The sequence below is a fragment of the Nuphar pumila genome, chromosome 1 (assembly GCF_984573655.1).
Source record: "Nuphar pumila chromosome 1, dmNupPumi1.hap1.1, whole genome shotgun sequence".
Classification (NCBI taxonomy): domain Eukaryota; kingdom Viridiplantae; phylum Streptophyta; class Magnoliopsida; order Nymphaeales; family Nymphaeaceae; genus Nuphar; species Nuphar pumila.
This window is the reverse complement of record NC_143249.1, coordinates 171821519-171839680: the sequence shown is the minus strand read 5'-3', so window position 1 is coordinate 171839680 and position 18162 is coordinate 171821519. Positions and strand designations below refer to the sequence as shown.

At 38.9% G+C, this 18162-nt stretch overlaps 1 protein-coding gene across 1 annotated transcript; it reads left to right on the top strand.

The window, feature by feature from the left end:
- The first annotated feature begins 659 nt into the window (after positions 1-659).
- Positions 660-16914, top strand: LOC149851280 (squamosa promoter-binding-like protein 9). Its single transcript, XM_090014465.1, has 10 exons — positions 660-1254; positions 2862-3052; positions 7474-7745; positions 8946-9020; positions 9114-9221; positions 10913-11030; positions 11145-11280; positions 14491-14671; positions 15362-15952; positions 16296-16914. Exons 1-10 carry the CDS (start codon positions 755-757, stop codon positions 16635-16637), a joined length of 2514 nt encoding a protein of 837 aa, XP_089870591.1. The 5' UTR covers positions 660-754; the 3' UTR covers positions 16638-16914.
- Positions 16915-18162: the final 1248 nt, after the last annotated feature.

Here is an 18162-nt window from a genome sequence, read left to right as displayed (position 1 = left end):
GGTGGAGACCTTGTCCCCCGCCCCGCCCCACTGCCATCCCTATTTCAGGGTTCAGCGTTTAACGTGTGGCTCACGACTCGTAGATTGCAAGGAATCTTTTTTCCCCAGTCTCGTGCCCACCTCACTTGGTTTTATCTTTCCTTTTTTATTCTTTTGTAAACTTTTTTTTTTTTATTATTTTTTGTACGTTTTGTTTTTTTAATATTTGGAGTGAATCCTATCTTCACTAAAAGTCAATTTAACCGTAGGATTCCTGCATTCTAGGGACATAAATGATCCTCCACACACCTCCCAAGATGAGCTCGTTCGGTCACCAACTACCCTCTACAAATGATAAAACACCAAGCAAGTCCCATTGTTTCTTATGGTAATTTGGCAAGAAGCTGAAGGAGGGGTAGCTGCAGTGTCAAAAGTAAAAAAAAAGGATTTCGAGATATAATATTTGTTTTTTTTAGCTTATGTCAACGAGCAAAACAAGAAGGAGAGAGAGAGAGAGAGAGAGAGAGAGAGGCTCCCCTTCGTCCGGGCCACTAACCACGGGCCCACGCCCCAACCCGACCCGATTTATTTTCTCCCACTTCTTGTCATAATGATTGTCTTCTTGTTGCGAATATCTTGGAGGACAAATAGAAAGAGAGCAGAGAAAGGGAAGAGCAACAGGAGTGGCAGCTCCTTCTGCACTTGTGGGCTGAAAGCTGGTACAAAGAAACTAAAGGAGGTTTGTTTGTTTTTTCATCTTATTTTTCTGGTTGTCATGGATGGCGGTCAGGAAGAAGCGGGTGCGCCGGCTGGCAACGTGGGTGGGTGGGAATGGGGCAGCCTCTTGGATTTCCCCATCGACGACGATGCCACCCTTCCCTCCTGGGACTGTCAGCAGGAGCAGGAGCAGGAGCAGCCCTCCCCCAACGAGCTCTCCCTCTCGGCTTCCGATCTAGAGAATCTTCCGGCGGCGGCGACCGCCGAGGCTTCTTCGTTCAATCGAATCCGGAAGAGGGATCCGCGGCTTACCTGCCCGAATTTTATGGCGGGGCGGGTGCCTTGCGCCTGCCCCGAGATCGACGGCAGAGAGGAGGAGGAGGCCGTGGTCAAGAAGCGGGCCAAGACGACCGTCAAGTGCCAGGTCCCCGGTTGCGAGGCTGACATCACGGAGCTCAAAGGGTACCACCGGCGCCATAGGGTTTGCTTGAGGTGTGCCTACGCGCCCACCGTCGTGCTCGACGGACAGATGAATCGCTACTGTCAGCAGTGTGGCAAGTACGCCCTCCCTCATCCCTGCCTTTCCTCATCCTCCTCCTGTTTCTTTTTCCAATTTTCGCGTATAAGAACCCTGATCTGTGCACATTCATGGGGCGTGTTTATTGCTCTAGATTCCGCGGTTTTATTCTATCAATTAGAAGGATGATACTTAATCCTACTAGAAGCTTTTAGGAATTAAGTGGCATTAGATATTTCTTTCCCTTTTTCTCCATCATTCTACCGACATCAGCAGCAGTGATAACCATACAAGAATAGTAGTGATATATGTGAAGGAGAATCGCAGTGGGACATCAACATCGACAATATGTAGGAGGATAAATGAGAGAAAAACGAAATCTCACCAGTTACCCAATTCTTCTCTCTCAAGCAAACCCTGCAATGGGAAGAAGTTTCTGTTGATGAGACCTTTCAATTTAGCTTCAACAACGGCCCCCTGCCGGAGTTAAAGTGAATCCCCTCAATCGTAAGTCTTATGGATGTAACCTGCTGAAGAAAGGCAACAAAACTGAAAAACATGTTTCTAGTTGTATTTTCGCTAATCCCTTCACAGGTTTAATTGTGATTCCCTCCCCTATGGTAACCAACCCCCATGTGAATTGTAAGTATAGAAAGATCTGAAACCTTACCATGGCATCTGAATCTCCTGGTTAGCTCTGTATGGGCTTGCTCAGGAGTTGGTTGAGTCGGCCAGGTCTTCTATGCGGGTTGAATCTAGTTCTATGTAGACTGATTATCTAAGATCATTATGAGCCAATGAGTCAATACATGACTCTTATGAGCAAAACTTTGACTAGAACCAGTACCGCTTTAGGTTCCAAATCGGTTTCATGCCTTTGAACTAAGATGTACAGCCATAGCGTGTGCCCCATTACAAACATTGTCTTGATTAAGACTCCAATGGATGCGAATATGTTTTATTTGTTAGAACTTAGAAGTGATTGCTGTTAGACTGAGCAAAACTGCGTAGTCCCTAGTAACTAAAACCTAATATAAAATTCATAACAAATCCCTAAAAAGCCTCAAATGCATTTGATTCGTTGCTATTCTCATTGCTAATGGTTAAGAAACAATTGTATGCCATACAGTATCAAGAACTGGCCATGGTAAATGTTGATGAGATATGAAATATGTAAATCAACAGTGACTGAATTATGGGCATAAAATACCGACTTCAAGGATTTGCTCAGCTGTATGCAAAATTCTAGTGAGAAGCATGAACATTCGTTATTAATGAAAGGAAGCATTACCATAATGTGCTACAACAATGAAATTCATAAAACACCATTAGTATATACATGTAGAAGAAAGAAATAGACAAGCCAAAAACATGCATTTAAGAAGAGAGAGTATATGCAAAGGCTTATTGGCTTAAATGTTAAAGCTCATTAGAAGTTGTTTTGGCATGTTTATCTTCTGTGATAAGGTCACTTTGGTGAAGATGCATTGTTTCATGCCTACAACTTTTAGAATGCATGAAAGTTTTTAGAATCAAAACCGATAATGCTCTTAAAAAAGTTAAAGGGGATAAGTATGCCTGTACACAAATTTTTCTACCATTATTTTATTAATCGAGTGCAATTTTGTTATGCACTTTTTCGTTACAGGTTTCACATATTGTCGGATTTTGATGAAGGTAAACGTAGTTGTAGAAGAAAACTAGAACGGCACAATCATAGGAGGAGAGGAAAATCAGTTGATTGTAGAAGTGGACCTGAAGTTTCCCAACCTTTGGAAAGGGGAACTACACAAAACAGTTTAGCAGTTGATAATGCTTGTGATGATGAAACAGGGAAAGGTAACTCTCTTTAATTTCAAGTCATTTGGTTTCATCTGACAATGACCTGTATATTTGACTATATGATTACTTTCTTTGCTGCATCTTGACATATAAAACAATCGTGCTGTTCTCATATCAGATGTGCTTAATTCATTATAAGGACATCGACCCTTGATACCATTCTGTTTTAAGCACTACTCATAGTTGCCGTTGTTCTTGCTAGACCTGATTTGACCCTGCAAACAGGTTAACAGAAGAATGGTGATTGTAATATGGTGTTTTCTGCTCCCCCCCCCCCCCCCCCAAAAAAAAAAAAAAAAATCATGGCATTGGTCATGGGTTTTCTTTGCAAACAAATGGTGGAAATTAATAAACAAATGGAAAAGGATGCACTTGATTGGGAAGAGTTCAAGGATTTCAAGTTGTGATTTGCACTTGATTGGGAAGAGTTCAAGGATTTCAAGTTGTGATTTAAAGGTGAATACTCCATCTGCATAATGTGAAGGTTGGGTGCATTTCCATTTAGCAATGTCAGGCAATAATACATTTGTGTGCAGAAGTAATGGTTGCTGACTCCATATATGCTGGCGATTCTTGGATTTTAATATCTTAGAAAAGGAAAATTTTGAGGTAATAGATATGTATTTGCTCCAGCTTTCAGATATTGCAAGCTAAGAGGAACATGTGCACTGGATGTGTGCTTCCAATCTTCCTTTGTGTAAAAAATTTATAGGACACTCTAGGAAACAACACGACCCTAGATTTTCTTTGGTTTGGGTGTTCTCTGACGATGGTTGGGTAGCTTAGGTCCCTAAGCTCTTTTTCAGTTTATGAACAGGGTTCACACACACACACACACACACACACACACACACACACTATTCTTGTCGGAGCCTGTTCCACAAGTCCTAGAATGAGCTAAGCGAATAGAATCCTTTGAAGCAATAGAAACTTCTGCAGAGGCATGAAAAAGATAGAGGCTATGGCGAGTCCAAGAAGAGTCTTGGCGAGCACTGATGGTACTGATTGATTTAAGTCTGATATGAAAAATATAATATGTCGCACTTAGTTCTTTGTTGGTGAAGCATTTATGTCTCTATGAGTTGTATAAGACATCATTAAATATCAACTATCTCACAAGAACAATGCAAAATATTAAATATCATGCAATTAAGAACATGTCACAAGACTTATACTTTCATATTATATAAACAAAAATATTATGACAATAGTTTTCACTGATTACTTGAGTGCCCCATTACTAGGGTCTGAATGAAGAGAGACATTACACAGTTTGTAAGCAAGTATCTGGTGTGCCAGCAAGTGAAGATTGAGCACCAAAGACCTGGAGGATTACTACAATTACTTCCCATACCTGAGTGAAAATGGGTGGATGTTCCTATGGACTGTCTCAGGACTTTCAAAGACCAAGAATGAGTCAGCTCACTTATCAGCTTGTAAGACGACTCATACTTGTGACCAGTTGGCCCAACTCTTCATCAAACAGATAGTCAGATTTTATAGAGTACCTGATTCAATTGTTTTAGATAGAAACTCCAAGTTTACATCGCGATTCTGGCAGAGTTTCTAGGAGGCAATGAAGACACAGTTAAAAATGAGCACGACATTTCACCAAAAAACAGACGGACAATTAGAGCGAACCATTCAAACCCTAAAAGGCATATTGCGAACATGTACTTTAGAGTACAGTGACTCGTGGAATGACATCCTACCTCTGATGGAGTGTGCCTACAACAATAGCTTTCAAGCAAGCATAGGCATGACTCCATTTGAGGCACTATATGATTGACGGTGCCAAACATCCTTGTGTTGGGATGAGGCCTGAATTGGTGTAGCGTATGGCAGACCAAGACAGATTTATTCGAGAGCGTCTTCTTGTAGCACAAATTTGACAGAAAAGTTATGCCGACCAAAGACATTGTGAGTTAGAATTTGAGCGAGGTGATCATGTGTTTTTTACTATGTCACATGGGTGCGGGTACGGGTGCGACACCAGTGCGGCGCAATTTCAAAAATTTTGGACACGGGGACTCGACTATATATATACAACAACAACAACAACACGACTATATATATAACAATAATAAGACCCGACTATATATATATTTCTTTAAAAAAATATATAAAAAATCATTTTTTTTAGTTTTTTGCCCTAAAAAATAGACAAAAATAGTCTCGATCAAAGTTAACCAAGTCCAAAATGTGGACGGACTCAGCCCCAGTGCATTGACCGAGTCTGACACTTGGTTGACCGTGTCTGCCCCGTGTCCGAAGCTGCACCCGTGTCGGGGCGTGTCGACGTGGGTGCATCGACCCCCTAGCCGAGTCCGTGTGACATAGGTTTTTTAAGATATCTCCTTTTAAGAGAGTAATGCGCTTTGGTCAGAGGAAAAATTTGAGTCCAAGATATATTGGATCTTTTAAGATACTCGCCAGAGTTGGTCAGATAGCGTATCGATTGACTTTGCCACATTTCTTGTTCAGAATTTATAATGTATTTCATGTCTCTATGTTACGTACGTATGTGCTTGATTCCTCCCACATATTGGATGCAGTCGAGTCAGTATTGAAAATCCAAAACAACCTGAGCATGAGTGAAAAACTCATAGAAATCTTAGATGCGAAAGTGCAGAAGCTGTGAAATAAAGATATATCGTTGGTATTGGTCAGATGGGGTCATCACAACAAAAATGAAGCCACATGAAGCGCGAATCAGACATCCGTGCGTAATTTTCACACTTGTTTCCAGGTAAGATTTAAGATGAATCTTCTTTTAAGAGGAGTAGAATTATAAAATCACCTGACAAAAGCGTCAGGTAGAGGGGGGAAGTTAAAAAAAGAAGAGAAAAATCAGGGGAAGACAATTCCTCCATTTTCAAGAACCGCCTTCTCCCTTATCTCGGGGGGGTGGGGGGATGGAGTTGAGGATAAACCTCACCCCCACGATCGATGGGTGGGGTGAGGTTTATCCTCACCCACAATCTCACCCACCCTAAGGGCCCTATAAAGAGCCCTCACGGTGAGCTCTCCACCCATCGACAAATATATAGCAAGAGAGGGTGAGAAGAAATCGAGAAAGAGTTGCAGAGAGAGGGGGAGAGGTTTATCGGAATCGCTGTCGACGACAACACAAGTATGCAATTTTTTTTTCTCCTTTTCCTTTTTTGGTTGATCAGAGGGCCGACAACCATGGCTGTCGGCGAATTGCAGAAAATCCCAAGACAACAAGCCGACAACCATCGCTGTTGGCTTTGTTGGAGAGAGAGAGAGAGAGAGAGAGAGAGAGAGAGAGAGAGAGAGAGAGAGAGAGAGAGAGAGAGAGAGACGACTCCAACTACCGACCCCTATGCAACAGAGAGGGAGAGAGAGAGGATCGACTCTGGTTGTCGGCCCCTCTACAGTAAAGAGGGGGAGAGAGGGCCGGCTCTGGCTGCCGCCCTCCTTCCGTCCTTTTATTTAACGATTGGGTCGGTCTGGGTGTAACCCAAATCGAATCAGGCGGTCTGGTTCGCACCTAGACGGAACCATGTAAAAAAAAATTTAGTCACGTTTTTTCTGTGTGAATTCTGTATAGTTTCCTTCTCGAAAGTAATGCCAACCGGACTTGGACTCTCGAGGTCCCAGATTGGGGTGTTACAAAATATCATGCAATTAAGAACATGTCGCAAGACTTATGCTTTCATATTATATAAACAAAAATATTATGGCAATAGTTTTCACTCATTACTTGAGTGCCCCATTACCATGCTGGATCATCTTATGCCATCTTTGTTGGAGTGTGGAGCCTAATTTCTACCTTGATATAAATCTTTGTTGGAGGGCAGCTTTATAATTTTATTCATAATAAAGATTTGTTTACCTTAACCCATTTTTTTGGGTGGAAAAATGGTGAAAATACTTTTTTTACCTCAACCCATTTCTTTTTGTGAAAAAACAGTGAAAATGCATTTCTAATGGCCTCTAGACAAATGGAGAAGTCATCACTCAAAAGGTATTTAAAATCCAAAATGAAAAAAGTAACTTTCGGCCTTTTTAAAGTAGGCCGAAGGTGTATTGTACGATACATCCTGTATTATAAGATATGACACAATACAGAGGTATATCATATGATACACCCGATACGAGTACGATATACACTCATATCGCAATGCAAATGTGCATCGGATATGTATTGTACGATACTTACAACACTGATTTTTTCATTGGTTCTCTTGTATGCTTTCTTGAGTCTCATTTTGACTTTCACTTTTAGCACCTTTTCTTGAACTTTCTTGCCAATTAATGTTTTTTCACCTTTCATTAAATAATGAAGGAAAAAGAATATGGAAATAAATTTTAGTTCTTAGGAGCTGCAGTATATAGAGAATGATGAACTCTTCATGTTCTACTTATCCACTAGTGCTAGAATATGGCTGCAGGAAAGGTTTCTGGAGATTCATGTGGGGCTGGTGGCTTTCACACGAATGAGAGGTCAATTGATAAAGGCCACGTTCTTGAATCTGAAGATGCACTTGGTTCTCCATTCAGCTCTGTTGCTAGACAGGTTAATCCTAGTTTTCAGAATGTACTGAGCAAAAGCATGCCTTCTTGTACAACTTCTGGTGGTGTTCAGAAAGAAGCTGGAAAAGATCACTCTAGGTCTGCTATTTCTTCATCATTTTGTGACAATAAAACTGGGTACTCGTCTATGGTAGGTGCTCACTGTTCATGTTTTTTGTTGCTTTCTTATTCATCATACATAATGTTGTGAAAAGAGTATATAGGTAATTGAGGCATTTGGTTTCCATGAAGGGATACACATTTAGGCATAAGCCTTATGAACATAGTCACAAATATCAACCTTATTTTCAAAATATCACGATATTATCATTGTAAAAAAAAACAATTTTATAGGCAAAATCTCGCAATATTTTGAAAATACTAGGAATTTCAATTTATCCTGATAATATCAGGAAAATCTTGGGATTATTGCTTGTTTGTTAACATATAATTTATTTCTTTTTATATTTATATTCATGTTTTGTTGGTTCTTTGCTTAACATGTATTTTTCTTTTCTTTTTTTAACTTTTTATTTTCTGAGATATTCCTGAGAAGAACAATAATATCCCGAGATTTTTCCTCACCGAGATATAGCCAACTGCGATAATTGTGACTATGCTCATGAATAGATAACAAGATATTTAAGAGACTAATAAAAATAGATATCAAATCATGAAAAACTCTTACCTTTGAAACAATATATATTGTAAATAAAGAAGAATTAGCAATTAAAGTAGAGCAGTGATAATGGGCTATGTCACAGGGACTCGGCCAACTAGGTGCCGCACCCGCATTGACGCGACATGGGTGCGGCACCCGGTGCGGTCAATGCACCCAGGGTCATTTATGTCCAACTTTTGGACTATATATATATATATATATATATATATATATATATATATATATATATATATATATATATATATATATATATATATATATATATATATATATATATATATAATCTTTTATATTTTTGCCGCAACCCCGCACCCAAGTTTTTTGAAAGTGCCGCACCCCCACACCCGCACCTGCACCCATGTGACATAGATAATGGGTGAAGTTACACCAATCACCACAGTTTTTCATAAAACCAGAAAAAGAAGTGTGCCAATTTTTAGCAATAAAGATTTGGGATTTAATGAGGGGTGGCCTCGTGTCAAGCTTAAGACTGAATTTGAAGGGTAAACCATAATCCTCAAACTGGTATTTTCAAAGCAATAACTGTTCTCCTCTTGCTTATTCTTGTTCTGGTGCCTTTTGTTATTATTTTGGTATCTTGCATTCTAGTGCATCCATATTGATCTTTCAAGCTGTCTTGAAACATTGACCATCATTGTTTGGTTGTAGTGTCCAACAGGTCGTGTATCATTTAAGCTCTATGATTGGAACCCAGCAGAATTTCCAAGGCGGCTTCGACATCAAGTACTACCTTGTATTTCTGATTCAGAAAAGCCTTAGTTTATTCAAATGAATAGTTCAATGGTAGCTTTATCGGATCTCTGTTGCATATCTCAGATATTACAGTGGTTGGCCAGCATGCCGGTTGAGTTGGAAGGCTATATTCGCCCTGGTTGTACCATATTGACTGCATTCATTGCAATGCCTCAGCTGATGTGGAACAGAGTAAGATTGTGATTTTTATTCTCTTATATGTGTCAAAGAACATTTAGTGATTGAGTATTTCCTTCCATATATTTGAAATTTCAGACCAGGGTTTTGCGTCTGATCTTGCTCCTGATTTTTGTGCAAGTGGATCCTATTCCTAATCTGCACTGAACTTGAGCCAAAAATATTTGAAGCTTCAAGTCCAAGGAAAGAACATGGTTTAAAATTTAGCTTTTCTTCTGCCTGATGTGATGACCTAAAAGTATCCTGAACTTTCAACTTTAATAGGATAGATGCTTTTGGAATCTTTCTTTGTTGGAATAATGGTTAGATGATTTCATTGAAATTGTCCTCTTTGTCCTGATATAGATCCATAGAGTCAAAGTTCTTTACGAGATTGTTGCTTACAATTGTAGTGGTTCAAGACAATAAGGCATCCTAAGCTGTACTTTGGATGCATATCTCTTACATAACATGATCCTTTTTTCTTCCCCTTCCCATAACTGTATTACTTTTGCTTATTAGCCATTCATAGACTATGGGGCAGGAAAGCTATCCTGGATGATGACTGCATTATCTAGTTTAGTCATGTTCCACCTTCTACAAGTCCCAATTCTTGTTTTCATGGCCATGATGGTATCTAGTCATTTATTTGCCCCACTCTGTGGGCAAGTGGTCACTGGGACAGTATAGTTGATTTCATATTTCTGGCATCATTACCATGCGACACTTCTTTCATGCTGTTTTAAGGCTGAGATATTGTGCATATATTTATGTACTGTATTGTTGTCTACAATGTAGATTGTTCTTGACTTACTCATCCTTGGTCTTCTAGCTATGTTGAAGTTAGGCAGAAACAACTTACAAGTAATAGGTCCCTTCAAGATGCACTGTTATTTGATATATCTGGTGGAACTAAATTCAAGTTGTCTCATATGGGTTGTGAACATCTGTTTGCGCAAAACAACTTGAGCATGACCTCTTTTCTACCTTCTGGCATTTGATGGATCTGAAGGTCCAAATTACAAGTTATGTGGAACTTGAGTAAACTGAATCCAGATACAACACCTCATAGAACCAACTCAATGAGTTATAGATCCTTCGGAAACAACATGAGTCTTCAGTGGTGATCTTACAGAATTGATCTCAGCACATCTGAACAGAATTTTTGATTTTGAGGCCATTTGCCAAATCCACTTGACAATGTTGTGAAAGATCTCATTTCCTTTTGCGTCTTCCATTCAGCCTAAGAATAACGAATTGATTCAAGGAGCAATCCGAAGCTTTTCACGAATGAATCTTGCTAGCGGAACAAAGGAGGCACCTGATTGAAATCAATTATACCTGATATAGAGGGAGCTTTACAATCTACCAGCTCTTATATTCCATGTGAAGTTTCTAATAACATAAATATGCTATACTGGTTAAAGTTCTGAATATTTCTTGGGTTTTGTTCTCTTTTTCTCTGCCATCATGTGTATAATTTTTTGCTTTTGCTTTTTATATATCCTAGTTGTTTGCACTTGGTGATAATGCAAATGTCTGAGAATATGGATTATTCCAGGCGAGCATTGTAAATTTGTGGGAATGACTTGCAAATTGAATAAAGTTCGTGACCTGTAATAGCTCTATAACTTTGAGTTAATTTTTTCCCATGATTTTCATTTTGCACATTTTGATCCCTTTATCTTTGTTCCTTGGTCAAGCAGTTATCTGAAGATGCTGCTGCCTTCATGAATGACCTAGTCAATGCACCTGAAAGTTTGTTATCAGGAAGAGGAAGCATGCTTATTTATTTGAATGATTCAATTTTTCACTTACTAAAAGGTTTGTTGATTTGATATAATCATGCCTGATCAATTCTGATGATCAAAATATATTATCCCATCCCAAAACTTTGCAAGACTTTTCTCATGCCCTACATTGTTGATTTGATTCTAGATGGAACTTCATTCATCAACATTAAGGCAAGGGTACAAGCTCCAAGGCTCCATTATGTTCACCCTGTTTGCTTTGAGGCTGGAAAGCCAATGGAATTTATTGCTTGTGGGGAGAATCTTGTCCAACCTAGGTTCGGGTACACGTCTTATCATATACCTCTCCTGTTTATTTTTTTCATTTTTTCCTAACTTTTCGATTGTCAAAAATTAATATTTTTTGGAACTTTAATGGGCTTGTATTTAGATATGTTTTGCAATGGTTTCCTGTTATTGTCATATCTATGCCATGTGTAATCTAGTCTTTTGATTTATTAAGTTATTATGTATTGTTTATTTCACATGTAATGGTTTTTAGGTTTTCTCTTCATGTTTCTTAATATATGGTACTCTCTGATTGTACATTAACCATGTTGGCAGGTTGGGTTGCTAACTAATGTCCGAGTCCTTGATCTTTCCTTTTTCAATCATTTTTGTTATATTTCCTCTAGAAACCACAATAAAAAATGTGAACTTTGAAGATCAAACCATATAAAAGCAAAGCATTTGTAGAAAAAGAAATGCATCTTTTCAAAGACATGCTGCCACACATATTAAGAATATCCTTGATTGCCTACTCATGAGGTCACAACAAATTACTGAGCTTTCTATGATGGGAATATTCGTGTACAGGTACTGACCAGTTAGCACTTTGAATAGATCTTGAAGCTTTGATTGACCACAAAAACATATTGGCATGGGAGCAACTCTAAGAGATATGAGTGTTCTGGTGGCTGGTTACTATACAGGACTTAATGAGTCCAAAACTGACTTGATACACCCTTGAAACTTGTTTCAGGGGTGTATGTCTTGTATCAACAGTATTATGCCATACAATATTGTATCTTACAATACAGTCTGATATGGCGTGTATGTCAGATTTTTTTTTTCTATACGCCTTTTTTTTGCATTTTTTTGAGAGGTTCAACCACTTTTTGCCAGGCATTTTAAACAAATAAGGTCGTTTTGACCCCCAAAGACATCCTAATATGTTTCAAAGGCTTTAGGTATAAGATTTGGGTGTTTCAAGAGTGAAAAGTTTGGGTTTCTCTTTTGGTGCTTTTCATACTAGAGAGTAATTTTGTGTGAGAAGGGGTTCATTTTCAACCATTGAGGTGAAGGAAGGTGTGCTTTACTACTTTTATCTATTTTTGAAGCCTTTGAAGGAAAAAATCCCTCTCTTTTCTTTGGTTTTTTAAGTTTTTGGAGTGAGACAATTTCTAATTATCTAGCCATTTAGATTTATTAATGGAGTGAGGGAAGGCTCTAAAGCAACACAAATGACCCTATGTGGAAATTTTGAAGTAGTTCAATAGAATCCAATGTAGCCCTGATCCATTTGAGCTCTACACTGAGAATGCATGACATCACCAAGTTTCAACTTGGATCCCAATGGTTCAAGCTTCAAACCCATGTTAGATTCGCAGGACCCATTTGGCCCAATTGAATCTAACTTAAATGCAAGTCATATGAAAAACTAAGGTGGCATTTCGATGCACTTGTATAAATTATTTATATTTATGTTGGTCTTAAACAGCTATAAATTTGTTTGGGTGATTTATTTATATTTATATTTATATCTATTTATAATAAATAGAAGCAGCCTCCGTTTTCAAAATAAGAGGCCTTATTTTTTTGTACTATTTTTCTACTTGTTATTTATTTTCTGCCAAGGTCCTGCTTGCACATTCTCTTGTTGTCCCCTGGAGGCTGAAGACTGCAGGTTGTCAGCGATGCAGGAGAGGCTGTCATGGATGAGGGGCCATCTCCAGGGTGCAGGCCATGGAGAAGCTTGGAGGATACAAGAGTGTATTGGGCTCACTTGTCTTAGGAAGAGTAGAATAGCCTGTAGTCATGACCTCATGAATCTTCTCCAGGTACTTGAGCAGCAATGCTCTCTCTAGCTCGAGGTCAAATTTTATGATGATGAGGTTCCAGTAGCAGATCAAATAGGTTTGATGTTCATAAAGTTGATGACGATTGAGGGATTGGTTCATGTCTTTTGAAATTGACAATAAAGATGTTGTAGTTCTGATGAAAAACAAAGGTGAGTGGAAGAAGGAATAAGAATCCCATTCTTTTGGAGTTACAGGAAAAAAATGATGGCATGTGGACATGCATCAAACATGGATAGCATGTATTCTAAGTCACACAGACTCAGCTAAAAGGTCGACGCACCCGTGTTGCCTGTATCTGACACGGGTGTGGCTTCGGACACGGGGCAGACACGGCCAACCAAGTGTCGGACTCGGTCAATGCACCGGGGCCGAGTCCGTCCACATTTTGGACTCGGTTAACTTTGACCGAGTCTATTTTTGTTTATTTTAGGGCAAAAGACGCATAAAAACAAAAAAAAAATCAATTATATATATATATATATATATATATATATATATATATATATATATATATAACCGTGTCCCCTAATGGGCACAACTTTAACCGAGTCTTATTATTGTTATATATATATTTTTAAAAATATATATATACATATATATAGCCGTGTTCCCGTGTCCAAAATTTTTGAAATTGCTCTGCACCCGTACCCGTACCCGTACCTGCACCCATGTGACATAGCATGTATTGCAATCCTGACTGGTGATACTCTCTCCTCGCTGGTCCTTTTGTTTTATGCCAAACATTTTTGTACTTAAAAGTAAATTGAAACATATTGTCATCTAAATGCCAAAACTATTTTTTTTTGTTTATAAGGGCTATCTTTTTTATTATTTATGAATGGTAATCATATTTTTTAGTAATGTTTGACAAACATCTGGATGAATTTAATTTCCTTAGGTCCTTGAGTTCTCATTGATGAAGTTCTCCTTGTGATATTCTGGCTACAGACTCCTACAAGATTTCCAACTATTTATACAAGTATGAGAATGTTATGAATGGATCCTGATTTCCAATGAAGACATTTTCTAACTGTCCAAGCTGGACGTCTAAATCCTAGTTGATTGAGTTCAATGTGATGTGACTTTACTTTGTCATCCTTTCCTGTTTATATTCCTTGCCAAGTTTTTGCTTTCTGTGCTTCCCTACTTACAGGTTCCTTCCTGATCATCCTTTACATCTTTATGTGTATTCTCTGTTGCTAATGTAAGTATTCTGTGTTTACAAATGCAAAGGTCCCTATATCGATTTTTAATTTTGTTGATGTGATGCTCTGCAATGTCTATATCTGCATATGGTTTGATCTTCCATAGTGTATATAAATTATTGATAAGCAAGGTTGCTGCATAGATGTGCAACTAAATCCATTACAAATGCCGTACATTTATACTGTGTTCTATTTTCTCTCTTTGCAGGCTTCTTGTGTCTTTCGGTGGAAGGTACCTTAAAAATGAATATTGTCATGCTGTTTCAGTTGTAAAAGGTGCATGTGAATCTGAAATCAATGGGGATCATGGTCAAGAACACAACTGTGAGATATTTAAAATATGTATCCCACACACTGATTCAGAGCTATATGGGCCTGCATTCATTGAGGTAGGAATTTATGGGGAGTTGTACTCCTGCATGACTCTATCATATACATTTTCACCAGTTCCTAGTTTTCTATTGAGAAAATAAAAGAAAAAATGCAACTTAAATCCTTCTATTTACAGGCATACTAGTTTATATCTTAGGGCATTATTTGTGTCCTCTATAACTTTTGTGCAGAATAAAGATATCCTATTTATGCTTTCTATTTTGTTGGCTTCCTGTGACTTTTTATTTATTGATGTTTCTGAATATTGTTGGTTCCTCAACAAATGGTATTTCCTCTCAAGTGAATTTTCTTGCTTCATAAAATTTCCTTCATATGGACTTCCTAGCTGTTGTTATTTGGGGTTGTCACCTTCCATGCTTCTGGTCCTACTTTACTGAAATTTGCTGGTTTCCTTCTGGTTATTATTAGTTGCTTAATGGTTTGACTGGCAGATATCATCTGGCATTCATATTATTAATGTCCATGCCGGTGGAACCATTTACATTTTGTGGCTGTATTCATGCATGCAAGTAATCTTAAGGATATCCATGCAATGAAAGAGGGACTGACACTTTTTGTCTGTTTTTGTGGCATCTGCATTATGTATCTTATGCAGCAGCCATTTTAATTTTCATGTCTGTGAATAACCTTTCATTTAATGTTATGTAGGTTTTGGTGGTGTATTCTGACCACTTCTTCCTTTGTAGGTTGAAAACGACTCTGGGCTGTCCAACTTCATTCCTGTTCTCTTGGGGGATCAGCAGATATGTACTGAATTTGAGATAGTTGAACAGGTGCTTGGTGGGTCTGCTTCCCGTTGTGGTTGTGGATCCCATTCTGCACATGCTGGTGTCTTTTATGATTCATGTACATTTTCTGAAGAAAAACGGAAGATGATCTCTGAGCTTCTTCTAGATATAGCTTGGTTGATTGAGGAACCAAATAAAGATGAAATGTGCATAAGGACAATTCATGTTCAGAGGTTGAATTGCCTGATTAGCTTCCTAATAAAGAATAACTTTGTCAATATTTTGAAGAAGATACTGCAGTTGCCAAAGTTTGTGATGGTTGTAGAGGAATTGCATACCTTGTCAGATGGGGAATTCAATGTCGACTTGATTACGTTTCAAGACTGTATTAGAAAGGCAAGGCAAATCATTGCTGAAGGAGCTGGGCATGCTCACGAGGGCAGTCTTCCACTGGATTTGCACAATAAAAACGTTGCAACACAAGGGTTTGCCCTTCCACAGTATGGTTTTGGGAATGGTATAGACAATAGAGGGCAGAATATCAACCAAGTAAGTTATAAATTTCAAGCAATATTTAGTGTATCCAATTGTAACATTGCAACTCGATAATGTAATTTTGAGTTCCCGTAGCCATTTTAGCATATTTAATAATTTAGGTTTGCAATAATGTCCTCATCAGACATGCTTTGCACTTTTGTAGTTTGAAATCTGAAAGGCCGATTAATGTTGCTGGTACATACATAAATCTTTTTCATATGATTTAGGAAGGGATACTGACTAGTTTGTATCTCTTGCCATATGTGGAGACCAAGGATAGAAGTGATATTGTTATGACAAATATTCATATTAAAGTTTGAGCGAAAATACATACTGACATCAGTGTACATTGCAGAAAATGCAGATGCACAAGGATGATATCGGCTACACAAGACCAAATACATCATCCTCATTGGTACAAACAGGAGACGAAAAATCCTCACTGCTTGTGAAGGATTGTTTCATGAAGGCTAATGGTTATGAACATAAAACAGGAGGAATTGGATGGCCTAGACATGCACGGGATGGGCTCTTTACAGGCGGTTTCATGAGCAGGCGCCTTTTGGTTATTGCTGTTGGTGCAATTGTTTTCTGCTGTGGGCTGTGCATCCTCTTAAAGCATCCACATAAGGCTTGGGAGTTTTCTCATTCAGTACGGAAGTGTTTGTTAGGCATCCATGGGCGCGGAAGGCATTGACAAGCTACCTGATGACAGTCTGCCACATATAGCGTGTTCAGGGCCATTGTAGCACTAACGTGCCTTGCCTTCGGTGCATTTTTGTTCTGTGCTGATGGGAAGCAACGGTTGTGTAGGTAACTTTTCACGTTATGGTGTTGTGTCTTTCACTGTCTATCTTTTGTTAATGGTTATTCGTCAATCATTTCTTAGCTTGGTATTTCTAAAAGTACACTGTTTATGAATTGAATTCCAAGCCCCTATTCAGAAATCCCGAATTGTCATGGAATTTGCTTTCCAGCAAACTCCAGAAGAGCCTGTATCCCTGGTTTTTGAATTCCACACCAATTCTCACTCACTCGAACTCATTGGTGTAAAAACTCGAAGTCCCCCTTACGCTCCACGTCCTTGTGGGTTGAAATACTGTCATTTGAAGGTGGTAATTTGGTTCATGATGCTGATGAGATGGTTGATGTGTGAAAGGAAAAGGAATTCATGGGCGCCACTCATTGGGGCAGAAACCGTTTTATCTAAGCACAATAACTTCAAAGAAAAAAAGGGAAAGAAAGAAATGAAGAACCAAAGCTACTCATATCCAAGCATTAACAGAAAACTCGTCTTGCAAAATTTTAGTCGAAACCGTGATCACCTGCGTATATTCCCGAAAATCCTGGACTCATGCAATCTGGCCTTTTACGCTTGGCGTACGTAGGAGGTCAAGTCAAGCCGTTGGATAGCGCTGACGGCTATCATGAACTTCCTTCTCTTTGCTAAGATGACTTCAAAGCAGCTTGGGTTCTAATCCAAAAGATTTTGCTTGTTAGAAGATTGCAGGTCTGTTATGGTACGTTTATCATCCTTTGATGTCCTTAAATGATGAATGGAGGGCAGAAGCTGTGCTTCATCCAAAGGCTGGTTCAGCAGCATCCTCAGGTGCTTGTTCTTGAACTGAAAATCCATATGAAATAAGTACTTGAGGGAAACCAACATGATCGAAACATCGGCACCACATTCAGTTGCCTGTGTGCACATGATCATGTGTGCCACGTAGTTTTCACCTTGTGAAAGTGAAGGCCTTCATTTTTTTTTTATAGTTTAAGGTATGGAGAAAGCAGATGTAGATGTAGAACAGCGGATGTCTATGTGAGGAGTTACAGCCTTCCACATAACTGAGGTAGGTTACACTGGCTAGAAGATCCTGGTTTAACTTAAATTCACTTATATCCAAGGTGTCCTTGTCTCCTGTTAACTGAGGCAGATTCATTTGGCATGTTTCTTCAAGATACCACGTTCGATCCCTGCTGGCATGTTTCATCAAGATACCGCGCCAGCGGGGAGAAAGCGAACCCACATTCTGATTGGAGTGGTCCAGAGCAGAGGTGACACACACATTGCATATACAGTTCGCAGAGTTGGATGGGTCCTCCTTGGTAGCCGGAACCTCCAAACATAGAGCGTCTTTACTCTTTCCAGGGACCCTACTACTTTTGACGGGTTGCTAGAGGGGATTGCATAGAGCTGACAATGAGGTATGGGTGGTTGCTTC